Source organism: Rhinopithecus bieti, unplaced genomic scaffold, assembly GCF_001698545.2.
Source record: "Rhinopithecus bieti isolate Rb0 unplaced genomic scaffold, ASM169854v2 scaffold_25987, whole genome shotgun sequence".
In the NCBI taxonomy this organism is placed as follows: domain Eukaryota; kingdom Metazoa; phylum Chordata; class Mammalia; order Primates; family Cercopithecidae; genus Rhinopithecus; species Rhinopithecus bieti.
The window spans coordinates 482,792-509,635 of record NW_016812078.1 but is presented as its reverse complement, the minus strand read 5'-3'; the positions used below and the strand labels follow the sequence as shown (position 1 = coordinate 509,635).

The following is a 26,844-nucleotide window of genomic DNA, read 5'->3' as shown; positions in this document are numbered from 1 at the left end:
GGGGAGTTGAGGGGAGAAGAGAGGAGAGGAGAGGAGAAGAGAGGAGAGGACAGAGAAAGAAAGAGAAAGAGGGGAAAGAGAGAAAGAAAAGAAAGGGAGAGAGAAAGAGAAAGAAAGACAAAAGGAAAAGAAAAGGAAAAGAAAAGAAAAGAAAAGAGAGAAAGGCAGGCAGAAAGGCAGTAAGTCTGTTTACTGTATTTGCTAAGATTAGGAACTTTGATGAGACCACATGCTCTCATTTGGGCTCACCACATCTGAACAACTTCTAAATTACAACATGGAAAAAAAGTCTCACCGAGGTTGGAGAAATATTTCCGGGTTGGAGACCCATCCCCGCCAGGGTCTTGGCGAGCTCCACCGCATTTACCCCACAGTTAGGGGCCACGTTCGCTTGACATCGAATGTGCACATTCATTTTACATACTAGAGGGAAGAGGAAAACAGAATCTATGTTCAGAAAGGAACCAAGTCAACATGTGCTGCAACAGAGAACTTTAATAGCCTGAAAGATTATGACAGAGGAATTATACCGGCTGAACAGTATCATTTTCTCATAAAATTAAGCTCACACTAATAACAGTTCCTGACGTTTTATCTGTTTCTCTTTTCTGGAGAAGCAGAAAGCCAGGCATACTAAAGAAAAATAGATTTCAAATACATTTTTTTCACCATGATTTGATGAAACCCATTCATTTAAATCACATGTAACAATCATTGCTGACTTAGTAAGTTCTAATATAAAGATTAAAATGTTTATCATAGCGTCAATTCACAGGCAATTAAATAACAAAGAATCATGTCAATCGTATTTTTTTCTGTCTCTCAACAGTGAAATAAAAGGTAGCAGTTTGAATGCCACATGTAGATCACTGTTCAAACAGGATGGAAATGGTGTTTCTACCAGAAAAACCTCTATCTGCAGCTTTCTTTCTCAGTATTGTGGTTGGGCAGCCCTCACAGCACAGAGATGGGCATCCTGTGAGCCTGTGGTTCTCAGCATTTGCAGCTTGTGGTTCTAACTGCTTCACAGTGGGGAAACACAACTTTTAAAACTTTTTGAAGGTCAGAGTACAAATGGCAGCTGAAGAGGCAAGCAAAGCAAGCTAAGCTCCCAGGGCACAGGAAGCTGCCTGGGGACAATGAAGGATCTGAGGCGTTGTCAGCTGGAATAAATTCTGAGACAGTTTTTTGACATGGGCCCCACTGATGGGAGGTGAAACTGAAGTGACAAGCAACACATTCCTGTTTTATGGAGTAGGTCCATCTTGGAAGCACACACAGAGCCAGGTTTTGTGGGGCCTGAATTTACATAATTTAGGAAGCCCTCTTTAAGAAAAAGAACACCAAATCAAGTAGAGGGCTTTGGAAGGTGCCCTTGAGAGACAGGAGCCCTGAGACTTAAGCTTCATTAGCTTCATGGGAAACCCACCCCTCTCAGGAAGACAGGTGTAAGACACACGAGCCTACAGAAGCCTTTCAAAACCACCACGTGACCATAAAAGCAAAAATCACAGGGGCCGGATCGCCGCAGGTGTGCTACCCTCAGGCCACCAGGGAAGAGGACAATGCAGATGAGCCCTATGCGTGGCTCTGCACATTAGCAACAACCATGCAAAGCAGAAAGGGACTTCCCACTGGGCACCCAGACCCAGGTGAGATCACCACACTAAGATCAAGCTGCACCTGGACCAACACCCTACAAGTTATCCACGAGCTGGCTACTGTTTTGGTTTTATGAGAAAAAATTATTAAATGGTGTTCTCCAGAGATAGAAGAATGTACCCTTCTTAAAGACAAGTGACTGGTCCCTTTTTGTTGACAGAAGCAGGCTGCATAAGTCCAAGCAGTCAATGGAAGTTGTCTGGCTATACTCAATGCCAATTCTACCTCCCCATTGCTCTCCTCAACTGGCAACTTGGGGTGTGTCTGATAAGGAAGGCTTCAGGTGCACCCCACAGCAGACAGATCATTACATTTCCATGCGGGATGGCTCAAGGCCAACAGCTCCCTAACTCCTAGCAGGACAGGGATCAGCTCTCACCTGCTCACAGCCTTTGCTAGGGCCAAAGCTCCAAACTCTCACTCCACTGGGCACAGCTGGTGAGATCCAAGCTCACAAGTAAGGCTTTATCTTCCTTCATTCTACCCCTGTCTCCAATCTCTATCAGAGTCCCCTTTCACAAGACCCAGGGCAGCTCTTTTTATGCTGTGACAACTCAATTCCTGCTGATTTCTGGTGAGATCATCAGATCCATTCTCCTGCCATTTCTTACTCTTAATCCAACTTTCTCATCTGGCCATCTTACCTCCTTCCCTCCTCCTACCTTCCATTTCTTTTAAATTTTTATTTATTTATTTTCTTTTTAGTGTCTCACCTGACTCAATCATCTTCCATTTCTGACTAAGATCCCATCTTTTTCTCTTCCAGACACCTATTAAAATACAGTGTCTGGCCTGTATTTGTCAGCTAGCGAGCTAGATCACTGAATGTAACATTTGACTTAATGTCCTGTGGTTAGAAAATGTTGGCATCATATATGAAGTTCTCTTTACATGCCTGACAAGAAACACGTAAGTTTAAAATGACTAAGATGTTAATTTACAACATATCTAAAACCATCGGTTCTAGGACACATTCTGAGCCCACAGAATTCTGAAAGCTTGGGGCATAGTGTTCCCATGAAGAGATGGGTACCCAGCACCTCAGCATCTCACTTTTACACTGAAGTCCTTGTCGCATTATTCCCCAGAGCAGTGAGCCACAGTGGTCGCAGAATGTTGGCACTTTGTAGTTGTGGATGCTGAACTTGTGTGGGATGTTGATCCCGAACCTCTGTTCTGCAATCTGTAAAAAAGGAAATAAAGGGACAAGAGCTAAAATGTCAAACCAACATCTTTTGTAAAAACTGTAATAGGAACCCATCAAATGCAAAGTGTTACTATGACACCCGAGCTAGGTATATTATTTTACTGTACTCAGCCCTGATTAATTACTCAGGTCTTACTAACCAGACTAAACACATTTTCTAATGAACAGGACAAGACAGAAATGTGGGAAACACATTTTAGATCATTTGCCATTTTGAGAAACAGAAATTAAGATTTTCATTTCATCTTTCATATTCAGGCCATATTTCTCTCCTTGCCAATTCCCTAACACCCCCATCTATTTTCCAGAACCCTTTAACTTCAGGATTAAATGGGTCTTTTACATACTATATATACTTGCCATCACTATAAGTTCTTCCAGACATTGTGTCATGGGGGGAAAAATAAAGAGACTCAGAAGCCATGGAACCACAGAAGGAATTTATTCCAAAGTGACATTAAAGTAACTACTTATTCAGTCCTTCCAGCCTTTCTTTGCCTGGCATTTGCAATCTGACAATCTGAGTTAAATCTCAGTTTCCAGCAAATAATTCCACTAGGCATGTACTCTGCAGTCCATACCACAATTTGATGCTGTAACAACGGACCCATGCATGACAAGGAGTAGGGTAATCATTAGTCCTCTTGAAACTTCTCTGGCCTCTTTCTTGGAAAAGCTGTGGTTTATACCTCTAGGTATACTCTTTAGCAATCCTGTATGTGTACTGTAAAGAACCATTGTGTTCCAGAGTCATTCTTCCAATGCCTCTGCAAATCTACTGCTAAGTGTCAGCAACACTCCATTTGCTTTTACCTCCAGAATTTAAAATGTATGCCTATTGCAGATGAATGCAATATGAGTGGCAAGAATGATGCTGAAGCTTATACACACAGACACACACATACACACACACACACACACACACACAGAGAGAGAGAGAGAGAGAGAGACAGAGAGAGAGAGACAGACATCTTCCCTGAAATTTCCTAAGAGGCTGGAGAAAGCCAGCAATCTTTTTACCTAGGAAGCATAATTTACAGTTATTAACATATGCGTCACATCAATTTTATGTTGTTTAACTTACAAAAACTGTGTCAGGGTAACACTGATCCTGTTTTAAGACTGAGGCAAAGAGAGATTGTAGGCCTTGCCTCAGCTCATACAGAAGATGGCTAACAGAGGCTGGATTCAGCATTCAAATCCAGACTGTCAGATGCCAAGTTCAGGGCTCCTTTCACTCTGCCAAAAGTCTCTCCAAATGAGTAGAATCAATCCATATAGCTTATACCCAGCCAACCACTAATGGGGTCCTCGCAAAGGAGGGGTGATGCCACATAAGTACAGAAATACAAATGCCATAATTAAAAAAAGAGAGAGAGAGAGAAATTTCTATTCTAATACCACCCTTGGCTTCAAAGAATGTGGAAGGGAAGTGGCAGGGGAGGGGGAAAGCAGAGGCTGGGGGACGGGGAGAAGGAAAGAGGGGGAGGAAAGGACGGAGGGAGGGAGGGAGATGGCGGCACACAGCACACACAATACACATACACACTTAATCAGCAAACTGCTATCCTCTTACCTTTGAATCCACTTTGTTAATATTGTTTTGGCAAGTACAGGCTGTAACAATTAGATGATGGCAGCGTTTATGGACGACACAGGTGCACACTAGGAAATTAAATCCAGCAATTATACATTGATCAGAAGCTCACAGTCCAGCCAGTTACAGCAGAGTCAACCAGGGTTGCACCGTGCCAACAAGACTAGACTCGTCTGGCCCAAATGACAGCAGCTGGTACGCCCATCCTTCCTATTGCCTTTGCCACCATCCTAACACAGACCTTTGCTCAGGCTCAAACTATCCATTATCAAGTCCTGGACTTATTTCTTCCTTCCTGACTTTATTCTATCCTGCACCCACCACCAGAGGACTCTTCTAACACTCTAGTCCTGCCCCCATAATCAAAAACCTTCCATGATAATTCACTGCTGATCAACAAAGTTCAAATATCCCACCCAGGTTCCAGGCCCTCCAGAGGCTGCGCCAAGCTGCCTGTCACCTTTCTTCTATGGGATCTACTTGTTCCAGTAAAAACTACATGGGTTGCTCTCCTGGAGCACATCTGCACCCTTCCAACAAACTATCGATGCCCTTTCCTCTCCCTGGGATATATTTTTTGCCTATCAACTAACTAAATCTTAAGTTTAGGACAAGATGTAACTCAAAAAATGTCTCTTCCATGATAATACTCTACCCCTACCCCCACTTCCAGACTGAAACCACCTGCCCTCCTCTGATCTCCCACAACCCTTAGCCTGCCCCCTCATTTCAAACCTTCCACCCAGCCTTGTAATGCCCTCAGAATTCCCTGCATGACGCCTTGAACAGAGGAGGCATTCAGTAAATGTTTGCTGAATGGCTTAATCAACTGTTGAAATATTTAGAACTTTCTGAATAACGTTTTTTTCATTCTCATCTAGGTAAGTGCTACACAGCACAGATAGTCGAGCTTGTCATCAAAGGATAAACACACGCAATGAAGCAGTATAAAAATATACATCATCTTAAGATCTTTCAAGACATGTGGAAGGTTTTAGGATTAACTACATAAAGAGAGGTGACATGTCAGCAAATAGCATTATACCTTAAAACAAATTTAGCTTTCATCAGATTCAGTTCTCAGGAGAACCAAATTGAAAGTGCCCACAGAACTGGTTTTTTTATATGAGGGGATCTCAAAACCATCCTTTACACAGAAAGACTTTATTTTTTGAGGTATTTGGTTTTTTCCTGGTTAGCTTGGTAAAGGCTTATCAATTAATCTTTTCAAAGAATCAGCATTTGATTTCATGGATTTTTTTTCTGTTGTTTTACTATTTTCAACTTCACTGATGTCTGCTCTAATTGTATTATTTCTTTTCTTATGCTCGCTTGAGGCTTAAATTTATCTTCCTTCTTTAAGAGTTTCCTAAGTGGAAATTTCGAATCTTGGTTTTAGATCTTTCTTCTTTCCTACTTTATGCATTTAATGATATACATTCCCATCTGAGCACTGCTTTTGCTGTATCACACATATTTTTATAAGTTATATTTTCATTTTCACTTGACTCAAAATATTTTTTATGTTCTCTTGAGTCTTCTTCTTTGACCCATGTGTTACTTAGAATGTGACGTTTAACCTTCAAATATTTGGGGGTTTTCCAGCTATCTTACAGTTATTGATTTCTAGTTTAATTCCATTGTGGTCTAAGAAGACACTGTTTATGGTTTCTCCTGTTTTAAATTTGGTAAGGTATGTTTTATGGCCCAGAATGTGCTCTATGTTGGTAAATGTTCCTTGTGAGCCCGAGAAGAATGTGAAAACTGCTGTTCTTGGATGGAGTATTCTATAAATGTCAATTTCACCTAGTTGTGATAATGCTGTTTAGATCACCTATATCCCTATTGATTTTCTGCCTGCTGGATCTATCAGTTACTGAGATATCGAAGTCTCCAACTATAGAAGTGGATTTGTTCATTTCTCCTTGTGATTCTATCAGTTTGTCTCATGTATTTTGATGCCTGTTGTTAGGTACATATATACATGTTAAAAATTGTTACGTACTACTATACTGGTCTTTAAATAAAACAAAACTTAAATAAAAACATTAAATCTTCTTGGAAAACTGACCCCTTTGTTGTTGCCCCCTCTTTATTCCTGATAATTTTCCTTGTTCTGAAGTCTGCTCTGTCTGAAATACCTATGCCAGTTTGCTTTTGATCAGCGTTAGAATGGCATACCTCTCTCCAACCAGGCATTTGGTTTTATACGCCTCAGGGAGATATCACCAAAGTAGTGTCTGCATGTCTCCTAACTAATAGTCTTTACTGCTCTTTACATAGCAGGTGACCCACTGAAAATCAGGCCATCAAATATTCAGGCACTATAGGCCAAAGTGAAAAAGAAAATAACAATAGAGATGTATCACAAATCCCATGTTTTAAACTCAAAACCATAATCTTGTTTATTCAGAGCTTCTCAACTTGGTGTGCATAAGATGGGCTACCACGCACTGCAGGGCATATTCCTGTGCTCGCAGGCTCACGCCACAAAGGGATAGTGATTCTGGCTTGGGGACTGTCTTCTCACTTGGGACTGAGATTAACAGCATACAGGTCAATTATTGCTGTCATATTGATTATATATTTGTTTTTTTCCGAACTTTGAAAGTTCAATGGAATTGTTCATACATAGTAAAGTCAACATTAGATCCAAGAGTATGTCTTATTCAGTCCATCCAAGGGAAGTAATGTTTTACCTCACCTCTTCCAGAAGAGAAGGCGAGATTTTCTTATCCACATGTAGGCTACTGCTCTAGGATATGTGGTGCCATTTTATCAATCATCCACATAGTGAAATGGGTCCCATGTGTATAAGCTCTGTGATGATACTCACGCCAAAGGTTAGGGGGACCCAAATGACAGGTAAGCCTGATTGGCCTGGCTAAATCACCTGACTGAGGGCTCTTCATCCATTCCTGCCATTGTATTTCATTCCAATTATGCTAGAAACGTAAATTGGTTTTGTCTTAGATTGTGAAAAATAAATGTAACATGTAGTAACTTACAAGATCACTGACAGCTTAACTTTGAACATTTCTTACTTTTTTTTTGAAATCATAAAATTTCAAAAAACAACTTGGAAAACAGCTTATGTTCCCTGAAAAAGAGAAAACAGTCGTGTGCTACTTTTCACCCCTAACAATTATCAATAGGATTGTAAAAAACAAAAGTTTATCTTCAAAATTTAAGAGTATGCTCACAAAATCACATTACTGTTTAGTACTCTCATGTTATTGCAGAGACAAAACTTTAAACAATGAAACTTTATTAGGTAGCCTGGCTTTAGAAATAAAAACATCCTCTCTACATTGTATAAAATATGGCCAAGATCTAATCAAACTAAAGAGCTGTATCTACTAGGGGGTTTCCTTTGACCTACAGAGAGTTATTTATCACAATATTAAGGGAAGAGACCCTGTTTTCTCTTGGTATAATCATTTTTTAAACATAGGAACAAAATGAAACATGGTTTTAAAAACGTTTCCTTACCTTGGCACTGATAACCCTGTTTCCCAAACACTCCCCTGTTGAAGAGAAGAAAACTACCATCAGTCAAATATTTCAGCAATAAGCCTCTTATAGTCCTTAAGGAAAACAAATTTCATCCTCTCCTCCTTTATGAAAACTACAATTTCAGGGAAGAAGCAAAGATGATGTGCTTTCTGAGCCACTGTTTGTTACTATGAGACACAAAGAAAAAACCATGTGATGGATTAGAATGTGCTGTATGATACAAATGGGTGGGTCACAACCATTCCCATTCCATCTGCCTCCACGGCAATTTCCTAAGTCCTCAGTGGCAATAAATCCTCATCTGTACGTGTGATTAAGCCTTGGCCTGAGGAGTTCCCACCTTATTCTCTCTCACATAAAGATGTTCAGATGCTTAAGTAAACAGACACAGATACACTGTGGAAATGCACAGATGAGTCTACTGCAGCTGCCTGTCCCAGGGGACCTGCCCTTGTCCCCGTGTCCATATCACCCCTGGAGTCCACAGGTGGGCAGAGGTGCCACCACAATATACCCTTCAGGCTCACCACTTCCATCTTTGCCTCTCCTGAATATATTCTATGGGTGATGGTGATGGTAATATTAGGAGTATTATCATTCTCATGAACAAAGACCACAATAACTAAGCCCATAGGATGTGCCAGGCACTGAGCCAAGCGGCTGATATATACTATTTCATTTAATCCTCACAAAAAGCCATGGGAGGCAGCACACAAAATAACATGGTTAAGAGCACAGACTCTGAAGCCAGAAGGCCTGATCCTTTGAGCCACAGTTTCCTCATCCATAAAAGGGACTAATGATAACAGTTCCTACTGCACAGGGCTCTAATGAAGATTAAAAGTTGTAATATAAAATGCTCAGAATAGTGCCTGGCCCTTTAAGTACTATATGAAAGTTTATTATACAAGTAAAATAAGATTGTTGTTTCTATTTCGGAAATGAAGAGACATTGACAGGCTACACAACTTGACTAAGTTACACACCTAGTTGGTGATGAGACTGGATGTCAGAGTCCATACTCTTAACCATATATATTAATATATACACCAATATTTTAAGTGTGTGTGAGAGAGAGAGTATGAGTGTGAGGGTGTGTGGGTGTGGGGGAGGGAGGTGTTAAAGGTTGGTTGGGTGCAGTTAACGTTTCTTTGGTGGAAAAAAGTCAGTGAAATGATCAAATAAGTTTCCATTACAAATGTCAGTTCAGGTCAGGGGCCATCACCACTAATGCCTACAGGAGCCTAGCAGGTCATGTAAAAGAAACAGAAAGGTGTGACATGAAATACACTGCAACACGCAAGCAGCCTTAGGTCACAAGTGAGAGAACCACAGAGAGGTGGGGCTGTGGCTAAGTCGAGTGCAGCCTGATGCAAAGAGGAAACGTGAGCTCAAAAACACCAGGGCTGCTAATTCCGCCCCCCCCAAAAAAGTAATAGAATTTTTTCCTAAACACAATAAATGTTATGACACATTTGTTGGCTTCATATCTACAGCCAGTTTAGGGTCTCAAAACTTGTTTCTTGATTAAAAATGTCAGAAATATTAACTAGCCCTAGGTTCTGACTGTTGAAGATATAAAATCCAAAGTAATCACAGAATACAAAATACAAAGTAATTGATCAACATTCAGAAACTGCTCTGACCCAAGGGCTTCTGCTTCATTAAACAAAATAATGAAAGTTGACAATAAAAACATAGATCTCCTTTCATGCTACCAAACTGTTTTCTCCTTCTGAGATAGGTGTGTGAGGGCATCTTGCTTTCTTCCCTTTCCAAATAAATATGCTTAATTTATCATTAAAGATAACTACTGCTTAAATTTATTTTACATTTGCCACTGAGACTGAGACTTAAGCTTCAGTTGCATGTCTAGTAAGATATTGCCCCAAATCTCTAGAATTTCTCCATGTTGAATTATCTTAGTTCCTAATTGCCAGGGATTAGATTATAGTATATGATCACTGAAGGCTATTATCTTCTGCTACATACCAAGAGGCTGAAGACTACTTTGTGTTTAGTTTTCTTGCAACCATTAATTTCCATAAGTCATTATGTGATTCATGCCTTCTTAAAGCAATACTGTTGATTATTCTTTGGTCCTTAGGGGCTGATTATCCAATTTACTGATTGTCTATTTATTGACTTATTAGCTTTTTTCTCTGATTTATGCTTTTTGACCAGTTTAGGATTCATTAGCATCTTTACCAAGATGATTTTAAAAGAAATAATATCTAAAACTTGGATCTGTAAATTATTTAGATGTTTTTGCAATGGAGATTTAAATTACTGGATCAACATATCAGAGTAAGAGGCAAAAATCAGATCCCAAAAGAATTCTTAAATAATCATGCATTCTGCTAAAGTCATACATAACCAGAGGAAGCCTATTAGAGAGAAGCTCTGAGGAGGACGGAAGTCAGAGAACTCCTTACCAGATAAACTCCCTGCAGTGAGAGCAGTAGGTGGGCTGCCTCAGATAGGTGGCCATGAACTTGTGTCCATTGATCTGGTGGACTCGCCTTCGCATAGCCCTTTGGCGCTTCCTGGTAAAATGTTTGAAGATCCGGTCTCTCTGAAGAGTAGCTATATATTAAAAGGAAGGAAAAAAAGAATAGGATGTAAGGAACCTAACGCACCTAATAGATGAGAAAGTTTGATAGTTCAAGTGCTCCCCAAATTATTTTTTCTTTCTTTAAGATCTAAAACATCCCCCCCAAAATCCTTATGGTTTCCTAATAGGACTCTTGTTTTTTTTTAAGATAGGATCTCATATTGTCACCCAAGTTGAAGTGCAGTGGCTCAGTCATGGCTTACTGCAGCCTCAAACTCTCAGGCCCAAGTGATGCTCCTACCTCAGCATCTCAAGGTGCTGGGACTATAGGCATGCACCACCATACCCAGCTAATTAAAAAAAATTTTTTTTTATAGAGATGGAGGTCTCATTATGATGCCAGAGCTGATCTCCAACTCCCAGGTTCAGGTGATCCTTCTGTCTTGGCCTCCCAAAGTTCTGGGATTACAAGTCTGTGTCACCGCACCCAGTCATGTGGCTTTTTAAGGTTAGACCTATGCAAACCCCTGAGATGCCCACTGACTGGTTATAACTGGCTATCATAGGCCAATCTCTTGCAGCACAGACCAAGGGTTTCCCAGGGTTCTGACAGGGCAGTATGTGACATCAGCATGGTCTCCTAGCTCCAGTCTGGCTGTCTGTGACCTCACGTCTATCTATGGGCTGTAAGCATTTCTCATTATTCTTCTTTCATTCTGGTATCCTCGCACACTGAATGGGGGAATCGCCCACAGCACAGACTATGAGAGCTCTGTCCAAAAGCCATTGGTACAGGACCACCTCTGCTAACCTGGAATAGGTAGAAATTAACCTGGAATAGGTGCAAAATTCCTTTTCTAACCTCATGCTTTTAAAACAGTGGTTTCTAATCTGAGGACTCTGAAACTGCATCATTATGTCTTCCAAAAAATTATACTAGAATTTTTCTAGTGTATACAGAGACTTGTGATTAATAAAATATAGCTTATTTCCTCAATAACGCTTTAATCATTGAAACAAAGGAAATTTAAGAAATCATGAAAGAATAATTTGCTAAAAAAATTTTAAACCCTGGAAGAGACAGAGGATTTCAAAGATAATCTCAGATACCTGTTAAAAAGGAAATTATAGAACAATAAGAAAACACAGAAAAATACTATACTCCTAGGATAAGATAAAGATAATAAAACTTGGCCGGGTACAGTGAGTGGCTCACGTCTATAATACCAACACCTTGGGAGGCTAAGGCAGGAGGACTGCTTCAGTCCAGGAGATCAAGGCCACCCTGGACAATATAGTGGCCTGTCTCTTAAAAAAAATTTAAAAAGGGATAATAAACTCTAAAGCCATCAAAAATTCACAGATCTGCAATTTAAGAAATTTAAACTTCTATCTGGCAAAAAAATACAGAGCAGAAAGTTGAAAGAAAGAAACTGAGGAGAGGACTTGTAACACATGACAAAGGATCACTATTTATAACACACAGACATCAATTAAGAAAAAGATGAACAATCCAGTAAAAATGGGGCAGAGGATGTGAAGAGGCAATTCCTAAAACTGTAAGTGCAAACAGCCAATAACCATGCCAAGATGTCCAATCCTACCCAAGACGGACACATAAGACCCAGAAACTAAATCACATTTTTACCTCTTAGGTTGGCAAATACTTAAAAGGATTGCTAAACTGTCCTTTTTAACAAGGATGAAGTGAAACAGGCACCCCCATCCTGTTGGTAGGAGTATAAACCGGGCTCCAGTCCTGGCCCTACCACACTGGCTCTCTTTTTCTTGCTAAGCCTCAGGGTTCCCATCTAGAAACCAGGTGGCCCCTTCTTCCTAGGGTTTTCCCAAGGACTGAATCAGGTAACACATTCAAAGAGCTTAGCACAAAGCTAAGCACATCGCAGCATTAAAAAAAAAATGCAGTTATTTAGGGCAAGCACAGTGGCTTACATCTTTAATGCCAGAAATTTGGGAGGCCGAGGTGGGAGATCACTTGAGCCTAAGAGTTGGAGACCAGTCTGGGCAACATAGTGAAACTCTTTTTCTACCAAAAAAAAAAAAGAAAAGCCAGGTGTGCACTTGTGGTCTCAGCTACTAGGGAGGATCACTTGAGCCCAGGAGGCTGAGGCTACAGTGAGCCATGATTGCACCTCTGCACTTTAGCTAGGCAACAAAGCAAGACCTTCTCTCCAAAAAAAAAAAAAGAAAGAAAGAAAAAAATGTAGTTATTTCAATAATAATTTTTGTGGAGACCAACGTGACAATACCTGTCAAAGAATTAGAGTCTACACAATAGATCTCAAAGAGTGAAATGCAAAAAGAGTCAAAATGAATTTGGCTAAGACACCAACATCTTCAGAGATTCCACCACAGTTAAAATTATACCCGCCTCAGTTTTTGTTTGGAGGTAGGTGTAATCTTTGGCAAACGGCCTAGTTACTTTCCTTCTTAAGTTTCCCATAGGTCTCAAGAAGATAAAGATGCTCCTGTCATCCACCCTGTGGGAATAGTGTCATAACTAATAATCCTGACAGGTTCTAAGGACTGCATAAGAACAGAAGTTACTACATTACACTGCCCTCTTCCATGCAAGATACTTCTAGAAGTCATTTAGAAACCACAAAGTGAATAGATTTTAACATTCCTTTGCTTGTAGATGACAAAATTAGGCTAACGGTATCACTCTCTATCTAGCCTCTGTTTTCACCAGCCTGAGACCCAGCTCAATACTGGCCAAAGCAAAACTTGTATTGAATTATTAATAGTAAACACTTATCATACATAGATGCAAATTAAGTTCTCCCTGAGGATCTAATTACCAAGAATCAACTTTTTTAATCCCTTAATACTACAAAGATTCGTTAAAATGCCAGTTCACTTATATGTTTAATATTTCATGAATTGAATCCTATTTTTTTTCTTAACAGCTATTGCCACCGCAATTTTCCAGTTGATTCCTTATAACCAGAGGAGGATTTAGGAAAAAACTGCATGTCAATCATTTCTTGCTGCCTTCACTCCTGACTTTTCACCTTCCTAAACTGCCCTTCCCTCTTTTCTTCCAACCATTAAGAGTTAAATTAGACTTAACCTAACTGCCTCAGAGCCTGAGCAACCTCCCCCAAAATCCTAAAGCCGGGTGACATGCTAACCCACTGTTCCCACAGCAGCCTGGGAGTGCACCTCAATCTCTTCTCTCACAACCTGGGGCCGTGTCTCTTTCACTCTTGCCCCAGGCACGTCCCATGCACTTTTATACAGGGACATGGACAAACTTCACTCTGCCCTTTTACATTACTTTGCACGTGTGCCTCTTTCTTTAGAAAACAAACATACACACTCACGCACCTACACACACACCTGGGAGTTTGCAAGACATTTGGTCACATAAAGAAAACTGCGGCCCCCATGGCTTCCAATGACTTTCACTGTCACCATGTTCTAGACTGCTGTCATGGACAAGAGGAAACAGCTCTCCTCTTGCACTCTTTTTGCCTACAGACTCCAACCCCACTTCACCATCGGAATGCAGAGGGAACTTCTTCATTGTTTGCACTGCCTCCTGTTTACTTAGGACTGAGTTAAAAGGACTCAAAACACGCTACTGAATACTATGGTGCTTAAATCAACCAGAGCTTTGAGAAATCTCTCAGATCATATTTTAGTTAGACACGTCAGGCAACCCTAACATGCTCTGCAGCCATAACTTGCATCACAACTTCTGTTTGGCTTCTTAGGTGCTCAATGGCTCTAAATAAATAGGAAGCTGGCTCTGTGCCCCGGCACAAAAATTCACATTCCAGTCTCCAGAGGGGCGCTGGCCTGGAGCCCTGATCTGCCTCACCAGGAGTGGGTTTTGAAAAGCCACCCATCCACAGGGTGCAGAGTAATTATGTCAAATATAATGAAGATTAACTATTCTAAACTGAAACTGCATCTCTTCTGAACTAAAATTATATTTCATAAAACTGGACTGCCATCCCATGCTCGTTTTGAGAACTTTAGAAAGCGCAAGTGACTAGGAGTCTCCAAACAACCCCAGGGTAAGTTTTCATTTGCAAAAAGTTGCACTGGACTGAAACTTGTGTTGGTCATGTGAGGCTTCTGTAGAGGAGGAGTTTGTCTCTGAGAATTCCTATTCTCTTGCTGGGATTCTGTAAACTGTTTCAACTTTATCTCAAAAACAGTAAATATATCACCCTCTTTGGCCTTTTGTTCTATCTGCCTGAATTTATGGTTTTATATTCCAGCAGCAGAAATATATATTTGAAAGTACTTCTAAAACATGCCAACATGGGGCAAACGCGTGGATCATAGCTCCTCATTTTTAAAATGATTGTAAGCAAATTAAATCAGAGAAAATTTCTGGCATGGCACTTTTTAGTTTCCAGAATTACTGGCATAAAATGCACAGAGAATATAACTTCAATTCAGTGTAAAATACGATTTAACTCAAGTTTAGTTTGCCTAATAGCAAAAGCGCTGTGGTTTACTAAGACCTGTGGCTTATCTTTAAGGGGGCTACACTGAGAAGACAGAACAGCCTTCTAGATAACAACAGACAAGAGAGTTTGGTGGTTGAGGCTGTGGAATCTGGAGCCTGGGGTGTAAAGACTGCTTCTCCTCTTATAAGCTCGGTGGCCCTGGGCAAGTTGTTTAACATCCTATGCTTCAGTTTCCTCACCTATAGAACACAAACAGTATGTTCCTCATAGGGCCACTGAAGGACTTGATAAGTTAATAAGTACAGCATAATTAGAGAAGTACCCGACAGGTAGTAACTTACCCAGTATAACTGTGAAAACCCTTACTTCACACTACCCCAGAGTTTTAGGAACAGAAAGGATTTTTTTTTTTTTTTTTTTTTTTTTTTAAGAGACAGGGTCTTGCTATGTTGTTCAGGCTGGTCTCGAACTCCTGGGCTCAAGTGATCCTCCTGCTTCGGCCTCCCAAACTGCTGAGATTATAGGTGTGAGCCACCGCACCTGGCCGATAGAAAGGATTTTTAATTCAAGTGTCTATTGTCTAGAAGAAGAATGAATACCTAGGATTGAGGCCTAGAGAAGTTAATGTACCTGAGACACATTTAGCTAGCTTGTGCTAGAACTGAAATTAAAATCTTCCACACACCCTGCACTGTGCCCTTTATTAACACCAGGTCTCCTGGTATCCCTGGAAAGTAATAAATTTTCTAGTGAGGAAACTGAAACTAACAGGAAGGTTAAGTGAGGTCAAGCAGTCAATGACAGAAGTGAGGATGCCAGACTCTGTTGACTATTGTTGAACTACTGGATACACTACCAAATGTCTTTTTTCTTCTTCCTGAGATATTTGTTTTATCATTTGTACACATGGGAGAAAACAACTGTGACAAAAACAAACAGAAAAACCTTAGAGTTAACCAAAAGCTACTAACCACGAAAGAACCAGAAAATATTATGCGGTTTATGTCTGCAAAATATATCCCCGGAAGGTAATGAGGTAAGGTAGCAAGAGAATTTTGCTTAACATCATCAAAAAAACTGAATAAGCAACTACCTGCATAAAAAATGATGCATAAAAATGTAAACAGAGATGATGATGATACCTGAGACAATAATGACATAAACAGAGATCAGGACATGTGTTAAACAAATGCCTAACTTAACTAACTTAAGTTGTAAATACCCATTTAAATGGGTATTTGCAACAAGCACACCCCACCAGTGGGTGACAGTGACATGGGCACTGAGCAAAGAAATCACAGGAGTTGCAGATCTAGTCCTCTAACTAATTAAGGAAGACTTCCAGGTTAGCAGTCTTTGGAAAAGAGGAAGGAGAACCTGGTGAATTAGAACAGGGAGAAGGTACCAGGAATTTTGTGCCAGCACCTGTGATAAAGACTGCAACAAAGGGTTTTGGTATTTAAAAATAGGAGCAAGGCCGGGTGTGGTGGCTCACGCCCGTAATCCCAGGACTTTGGGAGGCTGAGGTGGGCAGATGACCTGAGATCAGGAGTTCAAGACCATCTGGCCAACATGGTGAAACCCCATCTATTAAAACTACAAAAATTAGCCAGGCGTGGTTGCGGGTGCCTATAATCCTAGCTATTCAGGAGGCTCAGGCAGGAGGACTGCTTGAACCTGGGAGGCAGAGGTTGCTGTGAGCTGAGATCACACCATTACACTCCAACCTGGGCGACAGAGTGAGACTCCATCTCAAAAAAATAAGTTGAAAAAAAAAATGGCAGCAAAAGCCCCCTCAATGGCACTAGCAGTACAGAATCCTCTGTGTTTTTTGAAAACAGCTTAACTATGTAACTCATAGTTATTTCCAAACTCAGATAAAGTAGTTGGACTCACTGTATTAGACCTGCATCTCACTGTGGAGACCCAAATCAACGGGTGCTACATGTTTCTCAGGGCTTTGGTTCCCTCCGAGGAATCTCAGCCCACACAAACACCAACCATCCTGCAAACTAAATGGGATGGCAAAAGAAGGAGAGGAAAATAATTTGTTACTAGACTGAATCTCTTGAGTAGGACCTACGGCTCATAGCACCCACACAAGCTAAACTCATGCTCACTCATCACTCCAGCCTCCTCCGCCAGCAGAACAGTGATTAGAACAGAACGTTGTATGTGAGCATCTGCAACAGGGCCCAAGTTCCATCCAGAACCACGAGAAAAGCCTCTCACCACATCAGGATGGGAGAAGAGTCCTGACCTCACATTTTCCTCTCATTATCATCTTTCCTTTTTCATGTCTGTGATCTGTGCAAACTCCAAAGTACAAACTCTCCCCTTCTCAGTCCTTGAAGAAAGAGGACTTGGCTCCAGTAACAGCTCTGGTTCCTCTCTCTACAATCCTCTTTCTTAGTCTCCTTCACTGGCTTTTCTCTTCCACCCCATTTTTAAATATGTGTATGCCCCAAGGTTCCCTGCATATCATGCTTCTAGTCTTCCTGGATGTTCATTCATCAACTGCCTGTACACTGAGGATTCCCAAATATACAGCTATAGCTCTGGTTTCATTCATTCATTCATTTATATTGAGATGAGGTTTGTTGACATATATATCATATATGATATATATGATATATGTAGATCTAAGATATATAGATCTACATCATATATATCATATGTGTGTGTACGTGTGTGTGTCTGTATTGTGTATATATATAGAGAGAGAGATATGAGGTCTCATTATATTGCCCAGGCTGACCTCAAACAGCATCTGGACTCAAGCCATCCTCCCACCTGAGCCTCCAGAGTAGCTGGGACTACAGGTGCATATCACTGTGCCTGGCCAGCTCTGGCTTCTAGCTAATAAACTTATTTCTAAGCTGTTTCTCAGCATCTCTTCAAGGTATCCTCAAGCTACCTAAAACTTGGCATTTGTTGGGCTGAACCCTCTTCTCGGCCTCCTCCACCCTCTCTTTCTCCTAGCTAATTGTACCACTATCCTTGGAGTCATCCAAACAACCTTAAAGATGTCTTCAGATCTCTCTTCTGCTTTGCTTATCCTTGTTCTACTCTGTCTGCACCTGTCCTCATTTGGATTCCCCCAGGAGCAGAGTTCAAGATAGGGACTTAAGTTGCAAGTACTTTATTCAGGAAGGAACCCCAGATGCACCAGGGGATTACAGAAGTGAGACAGGGAAGGGAAAGAAACCAACGATAAGGGTATTACTGAGCAGGTTTCCAGGGTAGGCAACTGAGGCTCGATTCCTGTCAGGAATTTCAAGGACCTGGTTGAACATCCTCAGCGGGTGAGGAAGTTGGGTTATTTATCCTCTGGCTCCTATTCATCACTGGCTGATGGCTGCTTCAGGGCAGGGGGGTATTAATTTTTCAGCATTTCCAGCTTTCTTTTGTGGGATGAGAGGGACTATGGGTGGGGCATCCATATTTATTTATATGCTATAGTAATGTATTTATATTTACCCTGGTCCTGATTTCTCACTGAAATTTTACTGCTACATATGCTTTTTAAAAATCTTAAGTAGGGTTGGAGACTTACTATGTTGCCCCAGCTGGTCTCAAACTCCTGGGCTCAGGTGATCCTCTCCCTTTGGCCTTGCAAAGTGCTAGGATTACAGGCATGAGCCACTGTGCCCAGCTGTGCCATATACGCTTTCTGTAGACTTCTTCAAGGTGAAGTGAAGTAGAAAATGTTTATGATAATAATCTTCAACTTTCAGTGTCTACTCCTTTCTGCATACATAATGATGGAAATTCCTCCTGTCCTATTATCAATTGCAAGAAGCCTACAGTTCCCTTCTGCAAAAATATTCAGAATTCCTATTCTCTTGCTGTGATTCTACAAATATTTCATTTTCCTCTATTGATATTATCCATAAAAAGGCTTTTAGCTGCCACCTCTTCATTCTTCCTTTTTGGTGTTATTTTTTTTCATTAATAGTAGGTCAGACATTCTTCTTGTTTTAATACATGAAAATTAAACATTCCTCAATGGATCATCACCACTCGGTTTCAGGATGATGAGGAAAAATGTTTCTGTTCCATCACATTTGGGTTGCATAATGTGGAGGTGCAACCCCACTGTGACTCTCACTGTCATCCTATCTGAAAAACATCTCAAAATGGTATTATTGTCAACTCCAAGCTTAAACGAGATAATGTATCCTGGTTTTATATACTTGAAAATGTAAACATTTTCCAATTATCTGGAGATTTTTTCTCTGATTCTTCATTACTAAATTTAACTGGAGAGAACATGTCTCATTCATGAGCCTCTGTCCTCCTGATAACATTTTAAATGTAATGTAAATGCAATGTAAGGGAACAACGTAGCTATGATGTGGTCTCCGCTGTCAGAGAACAGGCACCACGGAAGATCTCTCTTTTTGATTTACTGTTGTCCTTGTTTATAAAGACAATATGATAATCACTATGGAAAATGTAAGTGGTACAGAAAACTATCATGAAGAGTTTCTTTTTAAAAATCATAAATCTTATTACATCAATAATCACTGAAAATCCTGGTGTACATGCCAAATATATACTGTACATCTACAGTCTTAAATTAATGATGTATGTCATACTCTATGTGTTGCACAGCCAACTACTTTTCACCCAAAACATCTTTCCATATCTTTTTAAAAGTTGCTGTTTCTGTTCTTGTAGCCACTAATAATACTAAAGTTACCATTTAATCATATTTCATAAAGTATGTATACATCATCACAACTTAAAAGTAACCTGATAGCACGATCATATGATCCCCATGAAAGCAGGGCTCCTCTGTTTAAAATCTATGTATTTTTCTCATTTACTTGAAGCTCAGGGACTGTTCTCTCTACCCCCCACCCCAGCCTCCAAGCCCAGGTTGATCTTTCTTCCTCACAAAAAAGATTCTTATACAAACAACCTGTCCAACCAAAATCTTTTCCAGATAAACATATGTTTCCTGCTGAGAACTAAAAGAATCCTGCCCTTTAGTTCGGCTTACTCCATTTCCTTTTTAATTTTTTTTTTCTCTCGTATCCACTGGTAGACTTCTAAAGTCACTTTTAAGCTCTCAAGTTCTGGTTTCATGATTTTGGAGAAATCTTAAAGGATATTAGCCATGAGGAGTATGGTGCCGAATCATTTCCTTCTCCAAGTGCATGGCAGAGAGAAAGCTCTGCTGCCTTCCTCGTGTTTCTGATTCAACATGATTTTTAAAACTGCTGTACTGTTGCTCACTGTAAACAGACTAATTTGAAATCCAACACCAAAGATTAACTACCTTTATTACAAAACCGAGGTGAGAGCTTTGAACCTCAGCCACCATTTTTTGATAGCTTTTTTTTTTTTTTTTTTTTTTTAAAGAGGTGGGGGGGTGAGGGGACGGGAGGGAACTTAGAGGACAGGTCAATAGGTACAGCAAACCACCATGGTACATATATACTTATGTAACAAATCTGTACACTCTGCACATGTATCCCCCCCACCCGTTTTTTCTTATTAAGGAGAAATAAAGGAAAAAAAAGAAAAAGGTAAAAGGGGTCATGGTGGCTCATGCCTATAACCGCAGGACTTTGGGAGGCTGAAGTGGGAGGATCACTTGAGGCCAAGAGTACAAAACCAGTCTGGACAACCAAGAGTACAAAACCAGTCTGGACAACGTAGTGAGACCTTGTCTCTGCAAATAATAAAAAAAATAGCCAGGTCTGATGGCACATGCCTGTGGTCTCAGCTACTTGGGAGGCTGAAGTGGGAGAATCGCTTGAGCCCAGACAATCAAGATGGCAGTAAGCTGTGATCACGCACTGCTCTCTAGCCTAGGTGACAGAACAGGACCCTGTCTCAGAAAGAACAAAAAAGAAGAAAAGAAAGATTATTAAAATAATAATTAAAAAATTAAAATGCCAAGCATGGTGGCACACATCTGTAATCCCAGCACTTTAGGAGGTTGAAGTGGGAGAACTGCTTGAGGTCAGGAGTTTAAGACCAGCCTGGGCAACATGGCAAGACCCCATCTTTAAAAACATCTTCGAAAAAATCAGCCAGACATGGTGGGATGCACCGGTAGTTCCGGCTACTAAGACGGCTGAGGCAGGAGGATCACTTGAGCCCAGGAATTCAAGGCTGCAGTGAGCCATGATCATGCCACTAGCCTGGGTGACAGAAGCAAAAAAAAAAAAAAAAAAAAAAAAAAAAAAAAAATAGGCAAGAAGACAACTGCTTTAATCAAATGTCATTTACTTTATATGGTTACTCCTCGTCAGAAGCTAACAACTTAGAAGCATATTATCCTAGCTGCTAGGTTGGTTTTACTTGTTTTTCACAGTTCATGCTTATGCGTTATAGAGGATAAAATAACTTAAAAGAGATGAAAAATTAACTTTGCTTTTAAACAGTATAAACCAAAGGTTTGGTGAGTGATGGGTTTAAAAACCTCTAATGAAAGCAGATTTTGGATTTGCAATAAACTCCCTCCTCTATGATCCAGTGTTGTTATCTCTTTGCTACCAGAAAGAGAACATTCCACTAGTCAAGGACAAATGGATTCTCTTTTCTTAAAATTCATTCAAAGGGTTTTTTCTCTATTACTGTAATAATCCAGTGTTATCCTTGGGTAAGTGTTTGTAATTTTCTAGGAAAAGTAAAAATGTATGTAAGAATATTTGAAATAGCTGGGTAAAAACCATGAACAATGCCTTCATCTTCTAGAAATTTTGGTACCAGTGCAATAAACCATATTATCATTAAGTCTGGATATTTCGGTTTCAATTCAGAGGCCTATCATAATCTAGTAGCCACACAGTCTAAATACACAACAGTTCAACAAACTGTGAGGGTTCCCACTGAAAAATAAGAAACAACAGACCTCTCAACCCTAGGTTGTCATTCAATTCACAAGCCACTTCTGGGCCAATCAGGTATTTTGCCCCATTTTGGGCACCAAGTGGCAGACCATCTTTTGCTATGACTGTGGTCTCAATATAGGCTAAAAGGACACCTAACCACTTCCTTCCATCTCCATCATATGCTTCTTCAATTGATGGGTTTTCAACACTAAGTTCAGGATATGGGTGGGATGTAGGGGTATAATGGTGAACAAGATACAGTAATGCCTTCAACTGACCATCTATCTAATGCTGGAGCTAGACTGTGTATGGCTATCACTATGTGCAGTAAACGTTTCCATGGGAGTGTGGAAGGGCAGAAACTTAACCAGATATGGGAGAATCAGAGGATAGCTTCTCTGAGGAATGACAATAAAACTATAAGCTAGTGAAGGTTTCAGAACAAGGCAAAGGGATCTGAAGCAGGAAAAATGGGGAAGGGTGTTGCAAGAAGAGTAAACATTATGCACCAATGCCCAGAGTTAAGAGAAAATAAAGTTCAAGGAATTCTTGATATTCACCTTCTGACCTAGTCACCTTAACACCTAGTACCTGTGTCATCAACCTCCAATACGGTACTTACAGAATGTCTACTATTTATTAGGGCTAACACCACCAAGCAGTACAGGGAAGAGTACTCCAGGGTTCTCAGATCACTATGCTGGGCTGCAGAAAGAACTACTGGATCTTCCATTTATTTGTTTCTCATCTTCTTCACTAAAATTTTGTGTATATTTTATGGTGTTTATAACAGTACTATATAAATATAACATTTATAATGAAATATATTTGGAGTACATGCTCAACTATTGTTCACGGACGGGTGTGTGATCAAGAAGGTTTTGAAACTACTGATCTAGATGCACGGCATTCCAGTTGGAGAAATAAGCTATAAAGAGATAAGCATCAAGCACCCAAGCTAAGTGCCATCTACAGGGTGAGAAACAGGAAAAGATCCCCATCAGCTGGGGTAGTCAGGAAAGGCTCCACGACAAAAGAGGAGAGCTTATACTAAGGTAAGCAGAGAATTTTGGAGAGGACCCTCTTCCTGGGAGGAATGACATAACCCAGGGGAACTATGTTGGGAAACAACTAGAAAACCAACTTCTCTAATACAAAGGGTTCTCACAGATGTGACAGATGTTGAAGATCCTAGCTTGGGGACAAAAGGAATCAGGACAAGGGGGTATCTTCAGTATCAGGCTAAGAAATCATTATCAGCAGCGACTCTGGAAGTAATGTATTCTTTCTGTGCCTGGTGGCAGGCTTTTCTGGAAATGGAAAAGGCTGAGTCAAAAATGAGTGAAGTTCCTTCTAGCTCTTAAGAGTCCATGATCCCAGTGAAACTAGGGTTATTGCTGGGCACAGTGGCTCGTGCCTGTAATCCCAGCACTTTGAGAAGTCAAGGCAGGAGGACCGCTTGAAGCCAGAGGTTTAAGACCAGACTGGGCAAGAAAGCAAGACCCTGTGTCTATTAAAAAAATAAAATGAAGTAAGAAACTAGCTTTCCAGAATGAGGGCAAAATAAAGATATTTCAGAAAACTGAGATTGTTCACTACCAAATACTTTCACTAAAGAAAGAATGTACTTGAAGAGAATGTACTTGAAGAAGGAGGGAAATGTTCCTAAAGGGAACTATACAAGAAAATGGTATGTTAAAAAGTTATAAACATGTAGGTAAATATAAACAAAGAATGATGGAATAAGTAATAACATCTAGTTAATGGAGCTTCAAAAGAAAATAAAAGACATCAAAAATATCAAGGAATTGCACATAAGCCAAGAGTAAAGTGATTGGAGTTAAAAACATTCTAACATCCTTAGATTGCTCAGTAGGAGGGTAAAGTGGTGGGTAACTTCGTTACACAGACATGTTAAAATTCCAAGTATAATCACTTAAAAAAAAAGATTCTATCTTCCAAACCAATAGAGGGTGAGAAAAAATGGAATTGGTAGAGACAGCGGTAGAGGGAGAATCTCATAAACTTTAAAAAATAGGAAATCTAACCATCTGTTGTTTATAAGGCACAAACCTAAGACATGGGTAGAAAAAGTAGAAAGTAAATGAATGAAAGAAGATGCAAAGCAGGGCAAACACTAACCAAAAGACATGCAATACAGCCACATTAATGTCAGATAAAATACACTGTAAGAGAAAGAATTGCTAGAAATAAAAAGAAGTGATTGTATAACAAAAGGTTTTACCAGAAAAATATAACAGTATATCAGTAGCAGAGCTTTAAAATAAACTAACAAACAGCATTTACTCATTACTGCAGAGCTATATTGTTGCAGAGCTGAGTGGTGTGGCAGGATTACATTCCCTTCTCTAAGCATGCATTCTGGAACACTCTAAAAAAAAAAAAAAAAAATCCAAATGGCAACATTAGCAGCAGCGAATCCATATGGGTCTGCAGCAACTTGATTCTTGCTTCCTTGCAGGAAAGAATTTGGCGAGAGAGGATAAGGTAGAATGAAACCAAGGCAAGTTTTAGAGCAGAAGTTAAAGTTTATCAAAAAGTTTGAGAACAGGAATGAAAGGAAGCAAAGTACACATGGAAGAGGGCCAAGTGGGCAACTTGAGAGATTCAAGGACCCCGTCCAAAGCTTGACTTGGGATTTTTAGACAATGGCATGGTGCTGAGGTTTGCATCTCCTCTCTTTATTTTTCCTTGGGGTGGGCTGTCCGCATGTGCAGTGGCCTGCCAGCACTTGGGAGGGGCCGCATGTGCAGTGTGTTTACTGAAGTTGTGCACATGCTCATTTTAGGCAGTTTTCCCTTACCAATTGAGTGTTCCTAGAGGAAGGTCATACACCAGTTAAACTCCACCATTTTGTGTCTTAGCATGCAAGTCTGAGTCCACTCATTCAACACCTGAGATCTTAATGAGGAAGCTGATGATTGGCCGGGCTCACGCCTGTAATCCCAGCATTTTGGGAGGCTGAAGTGAGCGGATCACAAGGTCAGGAGATGGAGACCATCCTGGCCAACATGGCGAAACCCCATCTCTACTAAAAATATAAAAAATTAGGTGGGTGTGGTGGCACGCGCCTGTAGTAAGCTGCTGCTTAAGAGCTTAAGGTGTTTTCTATCTACTGGGAGTCTGCTTTCCCTGGTGCAAGCTGTGACCAACTAGTGTGTTAGAGAGACAGCTTAACAACCACCTGACCACCACCTGATGGTCGCCTGACATTCCTGTGGGGGGAGGGAGGCCTCTCCTGCCCTGCTCATATCTGCCTAACTACTCTAACAGCAACATCAGATACAGTCCCTATTCTTTTATTCCACTAGCTGTTCAAAATCATACCACAGCTGGCATCTGCTTTTCTATTCATGGAGATATGCTTTGTTTCTCTTGGGTAAATGCCTAAGATAAGAACTGCTGGGTCACAGGGGAGTGATCTGTTTAGTTCTGTAAGAAACTGCTAGACCATTTTTCAAAGCAGTTGTACCATTTTGAACTCCCACTAAAAATATGAAAAGTTCTAGTGCTCCACAGTCCCACCAACATTTAGTGTTGTTGGTCTTTCTCATTTTAGCCTTTCTAGTGATATCTCATTGGGGTCATAATTTGCATTTCCCTAAAGCCTAAAATTGCTGAGCATGTTTTTATGTGTGTATTGCCCATTCATATTTCTTTTGAGAAAATGTCTGTTCAAATCTTTTGTTCATTTTTTAAAAATTGGGCTGTTTGTCTTTTCATTGAATCATGACTTTCTTATATAGCTATTTATTTAGGGGGACACAGTTAGTCACTGTTTTTCCTATTGAGAAAAGCAACATATGCCTCTACTCTTGATTCTATGGAACGTACCTGAGAACTCTTTGCCTAAGACTATGTATATGTAGACTGAAGGTAAAGAAGGTTTCAGAAAGGTTAGGGATCGTATTTACTTTTTCTACATACATATTGGAAGACAGGGGGCGAGGGGAGGTAGAGAGAATGAAATCTACAAAATCCCATCTCTATAGTATTATTCTGGCCAGCAGATAGACAAAATCACACTTCTGCCAAGTTTTATACCATCTCTAGCTGAATAAGATAAACTAGTTAAATTTTAATATTTTTAAATTTTAATAAGATAATTCAAATTACATTGTTTCTGCTTCCTCTCTATTTACAATTCCTAATACATATGGGTTTTTATTTTATTTTCCTGGCCTTTTTAGAATGAGTATGAGTCTTGTTACTTTCATTGTCAAGTTCTTTATTAATTGAAACAGATTTGATTTTAGTAACTACCACTGTAACTAGCCAACTACGACACAGTCCACAGGACACACATCCTAGGATTCCCTGAGGCCCTGAAAACAATGGGTGTGACTATTCTCCATTATTTCAAAGTAATGTACTCAGTTACTGTACAGACTGATTTTTAAAAGAAATTCCTCAAATCCTTCTTTGATCACAAAGACAAAAAACAGTGGACAAGCACATGCTCTCTAACTGTAAAGCATTTATAAATGTTTCTTCACCATCTGTCTTTGAGAAACAGAAGGTTCTATAGTTTTCTATTTAAGCTATTACCCAGAACTTATAAATTGGTTCCATAACATGAACATAGTAATGCTGATGAAAACGGCATAAAAATCTGTGCCCTTTCTGGTCTTCCAGTCTACTTTTTCTTGGTTTCATATTTGTATTGAAGAAGAGGGTAGAAGCCAGTTTCACCTGATTTGCAAGGAATGAAACCTTTCATGCTTCCTTCTGTTGTCCAGACCAACAGAAACTCATGTAAAATGCTAGGAGTCTCTAAAACAATTTAGAGGTAATTCCCTCTTGCTTTAATTTTGCTTCCTTTAAGAACTTATTTTTAACCTTTGGCCTTGACTATGGAACACAGGAAAATGGTGGAATGTCAACTATGGCATGCAGAATTCTTTAAACCATCTAAGCAAAAAAAGAAAAAACTATAGTTACACATATTTAGACCCACCTCTCCTCCAAAAAAAAAAAAAAAAAAAAAA

At 40.0% G+C, this 26,844-nt stretch overlaps 1 protein-coding gene across 1 annotated transcript in view; it reads right to left on the bottom strand.

Moving 5' to 3' along the window:
- The window catches only part of PRKCH (protein kinase C eta), a 242,256-nt gene that overhangs the window by 103,132 nt on the left and 112,280 nt on the right, over positions 1-26,844 (bottom strand). The window contains exons 3-7 of the mRNA XM_017895546.1: positions 10,418-10,568; positions 7,959-7,993; positions 4,446-4,534; positions 2,716-2,845; positions 296-423 (exon numbers count right to left, since the gene is read on the bottom strand). Of these exons, the coding sequence (XP_017751035.1) occupies positions 296-423; positions 2,716-2,845; positions 4,446-4,534; positions 7,959-7,993; positions 10,418-10,568 (533 nt within the window). The remainder of the gene's footprint in view (positions 1-295; positions 424-2,715; positions 2,846-4,445; positions 4,535-7,958; positions 7,994-10,417; positions 10,569-26,844) is intronic.